This window comes from Calidris pugnax, unplaced genomic scaffold, assembly GCF_001431845.1.
Source record: "Calidris pugnax isolate Ruff unplaced genomic scaffold, ASM143184v1 scaffold31, whole genome shotgun sequence".
NCBI classification, from domain to species: domain Eukaryota; kingdom Metazoa; phylum Chordata; class Aves; order Charadriiformes; family Scolopacidae; genus Calidris; species Calidris pugnax.
The window spans coordinates 8,185,833-8,198,959 of record NW_015090786.1 but is presented as its reverse complement, the minus strand read 5'-3'; the positions used below and the strand labels follow the sequence as shown (position 1 = coordinate 8,198,959).

General features: G+C 41.3%; 1 protein-coding gene across 3 annotated transcripts in view; it reads right to left on the bottom strand.

The window, feature by feature from the left end:
• The window catches only part of SPTLC3 (serine palmitoyltransferase, long chain base subunit 3), a 93,095-nt gene that overhangs the window by 68,236 nt on the left and 11,732 nt on the right, over nt 1-13,127 (bottom strand). Inside the window, exon 1 of one of the 3 annotated variants that reach the window (XM_014966339.1) lies at nt 2,368-2,495. The exons of the other annotated variants lie outside the window; for them this stretch is intronic. Within the exon in view, the coding sequence (XP_014821825.1) occupies nt 2,368-2,418 (51 nt within the window). The 5' untranslated portion in view covers nt 2,419-2,495. Of the gene's footprint in view, nt 1-2,367; nt 2,496-13,127 lie in introns of those variants that run through there. 3 annotated transcript variants of the gene reach the window in all.

Sequence of the window (13,127 nt, the reverse complement as noted above, 5' to 3'; positions counted from 1 at the left end):
GATCAAAACTAATCTCTTAGAGCACAGTAGCTGTTGGAAGATAAAAAGTATAGTAAAACACCAATTTCAGTTCCTGCATCTCACTTTTTTTTTTTTTTCTGCATTCTGCTCAGGAGGAAGGAAGTGGAAGCTCCTAGAACAGAACTGACATATAGTTGCCCGGCAGCAGGGACTCATGAGGCAGAATCCAGGGTCTGTCAGTGGGGGAATACAGCTAAGGCACCGTGAGATCCAAAGAAAGCACAACTCAATACTTGGGAAACGCAGCTGTGGGCACCAGCACACAGCCCTGGAGAAACCTCTAAAAATGATGAATCTTGCTTCCAGAAAACAGAACTGTCAGCTGTAAAGGCTAAGCTATGTGATTAGCTTGAGTTACCTGTTCAAATAATTCCTTGAATTATGGGAGGACCTCATGTTTCAAACGATGTCTCACTCTTCTCTTTAACCAGCAGTGCTTCCACTCCAGGCTGGCAGGAGATCGCACATAATGCCCTCTGCTGCCAAGCTACACTCCTTATTCTGCACCAAGTCAGTCCATGTGGCAGGTGATTTCTGCAAGGCCCAAAGGCAAGGTCTTGCCTCAGTGACACGCAGGGGCTCCCGGCTCACAGCTCGTACAGGAGCCACCACCTGCTTCCTGACGCTGAGTTTTACGAAAGCAAGACACCTTTGCAGAACCTTCCCTCTGCAGGAGGTAGTGGCTCTGGAACAGGACTCAGCTCAATCAGAGGTCTGGCCTGAGTCTTGCCTACATCCACCCAGAAGGAGATGGCAGACCATATCCCCATCCAGTTGTAGACTCTAATCCCCAAAGTGTACTATAAGCTCTAGCTTTAAGTCAAGTTAAAAGAAAAATAAATGAAAGTTTCTCCTTTTGGACGAAAGGAGGGTTAAGGCAGTTCAGGGCTAAGTGCTCAGTGCAGCCATGTCCATCGCAGCTGTTGTGTGGAAATGACACAGAAACGTACAGTGAAAGGCACCAGCTTCCTTGAGGGACTTTGAAATGTACCAACAAAAAGTTATGCCCATTTCAAAAGAGACAGAGAAAAGCATGCAGAGAGGTTATGTCACTTCATGTCAAGTACTCTAATACATAACTTCTGTATTCATGTAGTTTACTTACAGGTTTGCCTAATCAAATGCATTGCTCACAGAATCACTATAAGCCAAAGCACAGGGGTAAACCCCAGTATCCTCTGTCATTTGTTAATGAACAAAACAGATTACAAGTTTTTTTGGAAAGGTAAACCCTGAACAATGGAAGAGTATCCAAACTGGGATTCTACCAAACTATTGCTCAAAAAGGTAGGCTTGGCTAGATCTGTCCACTGTATGCCAAAATTGCTGGATGACAGCCACGTAATAAGACTGTATAGGTCCTACACCACACTTAGACAACTGAAAACGCAACTGTCAGAGCAGTGGTAAGTGAAGATACACAGGAAGGACAGAAAATAAGAATATAGTTATGCTTAAAGTTCAGATTATCATTTATGTCTCGACTGCAATGGAATGTCAAATCTCTAAAGTACCCTCACTCAGGTGCATCACACCATGTAGATTATTTGCATTAAAACAGAACATAACCTCTGGGGGAGTAAACTCATGCCAAGAATGGAAAATATGTGACACGGGCATTCCTGTGCTGTCAGGAGAAAGGATCACAGACCACAGAATTATGAAAGATTTTTATTTTATGTGGCAGCCATTCAAAAAATCTGACCACTTAGTTTGCAAAGCAGAGCTGAGTTATTTTGAAATTCCATATATGTCCCTGTGTCTCTGCAGTGAACAAGAGCTACGCATTACCAACTTTTTCCTGTGTTACAAACCTCAGTAGAATAACGTTGAAGGCTTGCATTCCTACACAAAAAAACTGCAACTCTATCCTGATTTCCTATGATCTGTCTCGGTCCCACACAGCCCTCAAATCTGCTTCTGGTATCTTAAGAGACATAGTGCAGAAGAGACCACATTTCCCCAGAAATACTACGGCCCAATTATGGATATGGAAAGAAAATTGTTAAATTTAAATATATTCTTAAAGAATGTATGACAAAATGGATTAAGGCACTCTCACTACCCCAGATGAACAGAACAAGTGCATTGCAAACAGTTACAAAAAAAGGTTATGCTAGAATTCTCCTAATGGGAATATGGTAAAAAGCTGGTGGCAGCAGCCACGGCAAGCACTGCTGCTTTTAACTAAACATTCAGTCAACATCGAAGTATTTCATTTCAGAGTATTACGTGTTAGTCAATACACATTCTGGCTATGAAATGATTCATGCTTCTGTGGCTACCCGCTTGCCAGTTCTATTTCTTTGCTATTTGCAAAAAAAAAGGAAGGAAAAGAAAACCCACCCAAACCCCAACTCCCTTCCTCTGAGATTGCAGCTGCTTACAGATCCACATCTTCCCCTCCTTGCGCCATTCCTTCTCTTTAGTTGCTTGTCTTCACCCTGGCTGAAATCACCTGCCACAGACTCAACCCATCCACCTTTCACCTCCTCTTGGCTTTCTCTCTCTACCCCGCGGCTACGCCGGCACCCCCAGCGCGTTGGGCACTCCCCTGACCTAGTTCTCACAGTGCAATTTGCTCCCTGGGGCGGCTCCACCTCACTCCACCCCAGCGCTGCCTCTGCTGAACGCAGCTCGCTCCTCAGGACAACCCAGCCAGCCAGACTCTCCAGTTCAACCACTGCTTTATCTCACCCCCCTCTTTTCCACCTGACTGGCCAATTGTCACTTGGGAGAGAGCTTTGTCCCTTCCGTTGACTAATACCGATTTTACTGACCTTGACTTGAAAGTGAGGAATTACAGAAGTTCAGCTGTGATTCCTTGTGCCTGCTATTGCCACTTGAATAATTAGGAATTGTGCCAGGCAGGTATGTCTTATTCACAAGTATGTTTTTCTCATAACAGATGTGAAAGTGGGATCTAAACCAAACTGTTTATAATTGTAACCTGCTTGGCTTATGACATACATGGTTTTGTATCTAGCTGATGAGTAATTTGAATACCTGAAACAAAGCAATATTAGATAAATTAGATATTATGTAGCTCAAGAATTAATTTTCCTACTTCAAAAGTGACCAGTATCCATATATAAAGACCTGTTTCCGGCAGCTTTAGGGATATCCTTCCCTTGCAATGTCTTGCATACGTGTGCAGTTTTAAGTTATGTTTTTCCAATTTAATTCTCTTTTCAAAACACAGATAGTTTCAAAGTCCTGACAATGTTCTTACCTACTCAATTGTTAAAAGAGTGTTGTTTATGAGTCCTGCTAAATCTTACATGTAGAACAATATTGGCTGAAAAAACACCCCAAATCACAAACTCCTGTTCAGTTTTGCAATGATCAGCCAGAACATGAGAACAGATAAAGCACAGGTGTGTTTTCTTGTTTTAACCACGGCTAAATGAGGTTAATAAAAAAACAGCAGTTATTTCAAGTTAAGAATTTTTTTTTGTCAAATAGCATAGAAAGTAACACCGGTTTCCATTTGCCTCTACCACAAGTTTCAAGAAATTGTGCCAGAAGACTTATCATCAGACTTGCTAACTCTGTTTATCAACATGATCTCATATGTAAAGCTGTCTCCTATTCCAAAAAGGTATAGTTGGCAAATATGATTGCATTACACATGATCGATGCCCACCTCTCATATCTCTGCTGAAACATTGCATTGCAAACCCTGTGTAAGTCCTGTGGCAAATGGCTGGGGTTTTTGGCCACACAGACAAATGGGCATGTAGCACAACCAAAAATGCAACATACTGTGCAACAGTGACTAAACGTAGCCTTGAAATGTTAGCCCTAAGCCAGGAAGACGTACAGTGCTGGAAAAAAGAAAGATAGGAATGAGCAGTGAACAGTGAAGTCTGCAAACAAATTATTGTCAGTCAACCATAGTGGTTATTTACTGAGAAGTGTCAGGGTGCAGAGATATTTCATCAGCTTCCCCAGCAAAACATCACTCAAAATAACAAGAAAACTAAAGAACCCTCAAACCATCTTCTGCCAGTCTTTTACACCACATTCTTTAGGCAAAAGCCCTTCTTGGATACCCAGTCAAAAGCTCTTTAATAGGCTTTCCACACTATTCAAGTTATTCTATGGTAGCTCTGAAAAACAAAATATTTGAATTATGATTGCCTAAATCTCAAGGCAGAAGCAGTCAGAGTTCTCTAAAATGCCTAACCATCAATCTTCAGCCCGAGCTTACAGAAAGTACCTGTCACCAAGTGACAGGTTTGCATCCATTCCATTCTGCCCTTATGCTTTTGTCCCGAAATACAGCTCCCAATAAAATGCCATTGCAGAGTAGGTGAGATGCTTGATCAACAGGAGGTGAACTGAAATCATGAAGTCTTTGCGAAATGGGAAAACACCAGCCAGATGACAGTGATGAGTTTGAATCTGCTCACCTTTGGACCAGTCTCCTCTAAAGATGAAGAGCTGAAGCATGACTGAAGTAGAGCTGAATTACTGCAAATGAATAGCCTTTAACTTGAACTCAAGTTTCATGTGTAGACAGGCTGGTAGAGGAGAAATGTCCCGTGAGAAATGAGATCAAGATACATTTTTCTATCCTGACTTACTAGTGGCAACAAGAATGGGAGACGGGTAAACTGCTTTACAAAATAATGAAAACAAATCACTGGTATTTCAAAAAGTGGGAAGACTCTGATGAAAACCCCTGCGAATGAAGAAGGTTCTGCTCCTATGTGTACCAAGTATTTTACAAGAAAAGGATAGAAAATAAAGTCTTTATCTCAGAAAGTTTACAGACTAAATAAATTCCAGAGAACTGCAATGATAAGATATGCACCACGCAGAAACGAGTTAGAGCAGAAGTAAACAGAGCACCATGAACTCTGGGAATGATAAATTCTGGGTTTCTACGTGTGTCTCATGTTGACTAACTTTGGTGTCAAATAAAGCAACACATTAACAGAAACTTCTTTTTTATTTGGGATGTAGATAAAATCTCCTTTCTACTGCAGATTGTCCAGGGTACAGGGGGAATGAGTTCACACAGCAGCTTCTCTTTCAACAGGGAACGTGCAGGGCCTTTCTTCTGTGCCCAGCTGCCTACTTTAAGAAAAGAGTGGATTATATGCCTTTGCCAAATCTGACTGAAAATGGCCAACTAGTTCACAAGTTGTTAGGGAGTTGACAGACAGAACCACTAAATGCGCCTCATTTCTATAGGGAATGAGGCCAAAACCAACCGAGATTGTATAATGCTACCAAGCTGAAAGAACAAACTGTGTAGGTGGGTTTTCTTCCTCTCATAAAACACTCCCCTTCCCCAACCACATACATTTTTGACACCTATAGTGTTCGGCAGGGAATAAAAATAAGCATGCCTACCTGATGCTTTAAGAATTTGCATAACTTGTCATTGCATGAAATCTTGTTTCCTGTAAATGTTAACATTTTTATAACAAAATCACAGGATTACAACACTCTGTTTCTCATTAGACACATACTGAAACAGTCAAAAAACCCAAAGTCTCTGATAATACTACTGACAAAATCAAATAAAACCAGGTTTCACTTCACTTACATAAACCCATGTAATTCTCAGCCCACACACAAGAACTTTTCAAAAGGTTTCCACTTATATACTGAATCACAGATATAAAAAACTACTAATAGTACCTTACCTCTGCAAATTTTAAAATATTTTCCACCTATTGATGGGTAAAGCTGATTTTTACCTTCTGATTTGCTTGATTTAATTCTGCTGTGCTGAAAGCCATGCCAACATTTTCAAAAGCATCAATTAATTGATAATTTGCGTTGGGGGTGAGGTAGAAGCTGACAGCTCCATTTTTCATCTGTCATGCTTGGTAATGCTGTCTTGCTCATTACTAGCGGGGAGTCTGCTGACTTTCACTCTTGCGTAACCTCCAGAGATGGACACCTCTAATGCAAAAGCCGCAGTGATTTCTTTACCAAATCAAAGAGGCGATTACACGACTTCCCATACATAGTTAAGACAATAAAGATAAGAGATTTGTCTTCTCACAACAGAAATTTCAGAAGACCCAGGATGCTAATGAAGTGCAGAGAAAAACTTGTTGGAAATGGGACAGGTGAACCTGTATACTTCAGAAGACACTGTATATGGAGGGAGATGGAAGGATCTTGTAGACGTTACTTTAATGCTGAAAACTACTGCTGTAACAAGTCCTCTGCTAGATTTCTACACTGAGCACCAATGCCCAAGGGTCAGGTCTTTGGGGCCAGCCTGCTCAGCTCTCCATCCTTACAACAGACAAACAAAAAGAGGACAGCCTCCTTGCAGCCCTTCTTGATCTTGTATATCTCTGGTTAAAGACCCTAACCTTTTGCAGAATTTTATTTCTTTAGCTTTCACTGGTGAGCAAGAGATATGAGGAAGCCAATTAATTCCTTTACAGGGATACAATGAATTACACCTCTCCTGGGACAAAAGGTTTAACCCAAGGTGAAACTGAATTGTATTAAAGCTGCTACTCAGTTCTCAAAGCACACGTCTCCTGTCCCAGGACACAAACTTACTCATAATTACTTTGCCAAGTGTTACTAATGCACACAGCATATCTAGTATTTCACACTACTGCAAGTCAACATACTTGTTCCATTAATATACATCTGGAAATAAAGGCAGATTACAGAATTGATAAGCTTTCTATCCCTTGAAAACATCTAGATTTTAAGAACAAGCAGGTATTCTTAGCATATATCAACAGCATACTTGTCACAGAACGAAACCCCAAAATGTTAACTTTTTTCTTTAAAAGGTGTTGATTTTGCAAATGCTCATTTTTGTTTCGGAATCTGTACTTGTTCCTCCTTAGTTATTAGATTTTAGAAACAAAGATTCTGAGTTCAACTTGAACAGAAACTATTAAGAAATGTATTGAAATCCAAAAGTTACTAACAGACAAGTTCCACCCATATGGGATTCTTCCTAGATTATTTCACAGAATCACAGAATGGTAGGGGTTGGAAGGGACCTCTGGAGATCCTTTAGTCCAACCCCCCTGCTAAAGCAGGTTGACACAGAGCAGGTTGGACAGGATCTCATCCAGTCAGGTTTTGAATGTCTCCAGAGAAGGATATTGATTAAGTGATTTCATATTTCTTAACCTGGGATGAAACTGGGCTTTACATACACAGAAAGTAGAACCTACTTTGTAACACCCCTCCACCCCACTCACCCACAGATGCACCAGTCCAATACTCAAAGGCTTATTAAAAATAACCTAAATCAAGTGAAAAGAAACCGAGGAGGATGGCCCATGGGTGAGGAATGACTGGGATTAAAAAGAAAGGAAAAGGGGTGGAGATTACATCAAAACAGTTTGAACAGGGTTTGTTTCCTTTGTGATCAAAACAAAGCAACAAAACCTCAAGAAGATTTCCCCCTTCAGGATTAACACATCCTGGTACCTGCTAGAACCTCCCAAACAATCTTAACACCCACATATGCAAACAAAAAAGCTGTTTATATAACAATGATGCAAGGAAAAAATTGCACAGGAGAGCAATGCCTAATATAAAGGAGATACGACATCAAGAGACATGCAGAAACTTTTCTGTGCCAGAGACAAAGTAAAACGTTCCCTTTGAGCATGTCTGATGTCAAGAGATTGCTGGAAGTTCAAAAGCTCAAACCCATGAACTTACATGATCTTAAAAAGGTGGGAAAATATATTGATTTTTCAAATGCTTTCTTGGACCATGAAATGCTTTCAACAAAAGCTCATTCACTTTGCATTGTTTCACTGTTTGGTGTTGGTATCTGTGTAACACCTGAAACTTTGAGGCTGATCAGCAAGTGGCCCAAGTAGGAGACATATTTGATCAGATCACAGGGCTGGGATTCTTTCAGGGAACAGCTGACAATAAGGTACAATGTGACAAGCATGAGTGGTCTTAAATTTACTTCTCAGGTTATATTCTCTGGCCTCCAAGGTTCCCATCTAAGTCACTACAGTCACTGACACACGGCTGCCAGGACTGGGCGGAAACATCCCTATCCTGCCCTCTTTGGGCAGTGCCTTGGGATCTTTACAGATCTGCCCCATAAGAGTGTGTGCAAATGCCTGACTGCAGTTAACTTTATCTTCATGAAGTGCAACCACAAAAGGAGAAATGTTTCTTTCAGAAGACAAACACAGAGTTTTGCGAAGACACAAGGAACATACAGGAAACTGAAATACAGGGACAGACTGAGGATTTCTCTTGCAGAAGAGCCCTAAGAAGCTCAAGAACATACAAACAGCCGCTGTGATTCCATGTGTAGGCTGACAGTTTTGCAACGATGAGAAGATTAGCCAGTTTGAAGTCTCAGATAGCTACGTGTGAATCACAGAGAGGGATGTATGGCAGCTCTTCAGACCACATGAATCAGCAGCAGCGACAGGGACGCAGGAACTCAAATGGAAGTTCCCGGAGGAAGCAGAGCGCAGCATGATATCAGCTGAAATGGCTATGAGTCTCAGCTCCTCACCACAAATGTGTCTTTCCATATTCCTGTTGCTAAGTGAGTAAATCCTCGCTTCTTGGTAGGCTGAGGGGAAACACCGGATTTTTTGGAAGAGGGGGAAATTACAGAGCACGCGCTAAAGCCTGCGCTTGGCCACATGAACAAAGGAAAGGATACAGCTGAATAATTTCCAAAAAGGCTGAGATGATCAGAGAACACACAAGGCTTTGCTGTGTTACATTTACACTGAATGTTCTCTCAGAAATTCAAAATACTTTGGGAGGGAGAAAGTCACCTGGCCGGAATAGGTTAAATACCACTTTGTGCTGAACACATGTACGTGTTCACATCTGTGCTGCACATAGATGGCATCTGCCCTCGAAATTCATCTCTTCACCTTGCAGTTTTGCACTAAAGGTATCTTGCTGCACGCTCTAGCTATCTCACTGAATTAATAGATCCTAAAGTTCAAAATGCTCCAGCTCCTCTTCAGTCCGGTACACAAAACTACTGGTTCCCGCTGCCTGCTCCTCTCCTTAAATAACGTTTTTCTTCCCAATTCAACATCCATCCCACAATGACAACTCTCTCAGACAATAGTCTCACAAAACTTCTGGCTTGGTTACTTTCTAAAAGTCTTCTCTGTGGAAAAATCTGCTGCCAGGAATGGCAGGAATTCTCTGGCTGAGGCACTGGTCATTGTAAGGAAATTTAATTTCCTGTTTTGCTGGTTAATGCCACAGTTCTAGCCACAACAAAAGTTAATTCTCTTTTAAAAGAAATTAAAAAATAATAATCCATGAGAGAGTTCATATATCTGCTGGCAGCAGAAACAAACCTGCATATCATGATAAATTAAGGGCTCTTTATGGTTGTCTGGTACCCTGTGAAACAGGATTTGACTCACCACTGCACACTTGCAAACAGCAAGCTGTAAGAGGCAGCATGATGTTAACCATTTTTCTGGCAAAAAATCAGGTTTTATAGAGACTGTGGAAAAATTAACAGAAGATTGGCAAAGAGGCTCAAAGTGACCTGAAGCTGAGGTGTAGAAAAACACAGACATCGTACTAATTGTTGTGTATTGGACAAGGAAAACTTCTGTGTTTCAATAACACAGGTCTCTGATAGACTTAGAGGCACCCTATTGAACATGCTTGAGATCCCTGCCCTGCTGTGGGAAAGATCAAAGCACGATGGTAAACTACGCTTGTGCAAATCCCTGAAATACAGGCAAAAAATGCAGGTTTGGTGATCCTCTAATATGGATGAAGCCCCATGGTGCCTGCACCCCTGCTTGTGTGCCTCTGCCCGGGTGCTGCTTTGGGGATCTGCTGGTAGATGAGGTAATGACAAAAAATTACTCTTTGCATTTCATCTGTGGTTTTGCTGGTCCTGTGTCCTCAAACTGTGTCACAGAGTGACCCGGACAGTCCCTAAGCCATTATCTTATCATTCTGCCCATTATATTAATGAACTTGCTTCTGCAGTGGAACGCAGCCAGCTACATCCCTTGATGACATAGCAGATAGAAAACACATATTACTGTATTTGTTTCTGAAAGCTAGACTGCCACTTACGGCTTGCAAAGGTAACTAAGTCTCATGCTGAAGGAACTTTAGTACACAAGCAGTAGGACTAGCCACTTTATGTCTTTTCTTTACTAATTACCTGTACTGAGGAAGAATAAGCTACTTGCGAGGTAATTACCCACAGAAGCCCCACTGGGGTTCTGCATCAGTTCTGTCCATTTTCAGATCACTGTGGCTGACTCTCACCAGAGAAATTCTGCTTCCTTAAACTAAAGGGTCACAGAGTCTCGTAGACTGGACAGGCCCTCAGCTGGTCTCTGGTTCATTTTCATGTTCTAAGTCGGATCAACAGCAAATTCCCAGCAGCGTGGTTGGGGTTTTGTCCAGCTGGGTCCCAAAAGTCTCCATGATGGAGGCTCCAGAGTAACATATCCCCATGCTGTTATCTGCATCTTGGTTTTGTTGGGATTTTTTCCCTATATATGAAACCTCTCCAGCCTCCAGGCAAAGTATGAACCATTAATCACTACCCTTTGAGCCAGTTATTAACCCATACAGTAGTCTACCCATCGAGACCGTAATGTCCCAAGTAGCCTATGAGGACGGTACTGCTAAAGTCAAGACAGATGACATCCATCACTCTCTCCTCATTCACAAATATAGTCATTTCATCACAGAAGAAAATTAGTCAAACATCATTTATCTTTGGTACACTAATGCTTGCTATTCCCAGTCACCTTCCTCTCTACGCTTCCAAAAACAGCCTTTGCTAGAAATCATCTATCTTTTGATGACAGGTGGAACCATTTGCCTTTCTTACGTTACCAGGGATCTTCTTTGATATCTATGACCTTTCAAAGATGATAGCGTGTGATATCACTATGACACCAGCCAGCACACTTGGATGCTTCCCTTCTCGTCCTATGTACTTGTATGGGTTGAGATTTCTCAAGAGATCCATGACTCAAACTTCTTCCATTACTGGTAGTTTGATGACATGGAGGCTTGGAAGACTTTGTTGTTGAAAACTGAGGCAAAGACACCATGGAGTACCTCAGCTTTACCTGCGTCTGCAGTCACTAAATGACCCACTCCACTCAGCAACGGGTCACATTTTCAGTGTTTATTCATTTACTACTAATGTAGCAGTAAAAGCTCTACTTGCTTCCCTTGATGTCACTTGCAAACATCGACTGCAGTTGAGCTTTGGCTTTCCTAACACCATCCCTACATGCCCCTGCAATGTTTCAAAATTCCTCTTTTGTAGCCCATTCCTGTTTCTACCTCTTGTATATTGCTTTTTTACCCCTGGAGCTCAGTCATGGGTTATTTGATTAGCTAAACTAGTCTCCTGATGCGTTTAGTTGTTTTCACAAGTACAAGGATGAGCTGTTTTTGTGTTAGGAGGAGGCTGTCCTTAAAAGACCTGACATGCTAGGTCTTTCAAGCCAAAGCAAATCAATACATGCTATTTTTGTCAGTAATATTATAAATTGTAATTCCAAAATTTAATTACCTGAATTTAGAGATTTCCAAGTGTTAACAGGGTAGTGATTCCAGTTACTGGAAATTTAGAGCACTATGTGAAAAATCTGTAGTCTTGCATTCAAAGCCTCATGCACCACACTTAAAGCACTGCTATAAGTGTTGACTGTTACATGTACCTACACAATGGTCACATCTCAGTTTGCAGAGAGATGTCTTCAACATTTCCTGCTTCCAATGCATTGAGCTCATCACATAGCACGGTAGATGACAGAAACAAGGGTGTGGATCGGAGACCTGTGATTATTAGCTGAGAGTGCTGGTGCAAAGCAATGAATTTCTGGGGCTCGAAACCAAGCAGAAGAGAAGACAGGAAATGAGGAGATCATGCCTGTGGTGCAGCTGAAGCAACAGGTGTAGTAATTGGTAGAGAACTCTGTCTGGAAATCTATTGTCAGTATCTTCCTGTTGTCACTACAGCTATGAAACCCAGAGGGATTGTGGGGATTGCACTTTCCACTAATACATGCACAATGAAACAGGTCCAAAAGGTTTAGGTGCTGCAGGTGAAACAGGCTGGGGATAATAAAGTGCCCTTTGAGTTTGCTTTTACCCAAAGCAACACCAAAAAATGAAGACATTTCAGAAAAAAATTGATTCTGTTGGTAGATCATTATGGTTGCACAGCTGAGGCTGCAAGCATTTGGAAAGGCTATAGTCTGACCAGCCTTAACCCTTCCCTCCTTTCTCTTCTCTTATTAATAAACCTTATCGCATGACTCTAATTGTGGGGATTAGCATATTTTTCCCCCAGGAGTCATTAACATTTATATTGAGTTTGCATCCAAAATGCCCCAGTTACACTAACTACTGCAAAAGCACATGAAGTAAGCGCTATCTATATATGTGAGAGGACAGAACACACAGAAATTACAGCAGGCATTTACAACATACAAGAAAATTATTCTTATGAGAACAGTTGCACAGCATATTCCTTTCATAAAATCCTTTTAAAATACTTTCTTTAAGATCTTCACTGGGGAATAAGTGACACTGTAGTGCATAAAGGAGAGGAAGAAAAGCAGGGGAGCCAAAATCATGGAAGGCACTGAAACAGGCTGCTGGAGTATTGAATCAATTGTGGAGGAGAACAGTTAGGAGAAGGTCCATGATAGACCATATATATAACCAGCTTCCTAATTTTAGAGCCCCCATATGCCAGAGGCTATCACATCTTCAGGCTATCAAATAAGTGGGGCAGATGTTACTAGGTTTGATCTCATCGCAGGCTCTTTTTTGCTTTAAGAAAGGAGCTTGAAAGCTGCAGAAAGGGCTGCAGTCTCGTTCACCGGAAGTTTCTTCCAAGCTACTGCCATGCTCAGTACAGAACAGAAAAAAATAAATTTGCAAATAGCTTTATACTGCCTTGGAAGCTCTCTAAGGCACCCAAGGAAATAATTTATCAAAGAAATAGAATTGTTGCATGTGCACTAAAGGGAAAAAATGTTTCCACTGGACAAACATATTAATTATTTTAAAAATCCAACATCCCCTACAATTGACAACCAATCAACAGCAATATAACAGCAAAAGAAACCATCACTTGGTATACACTT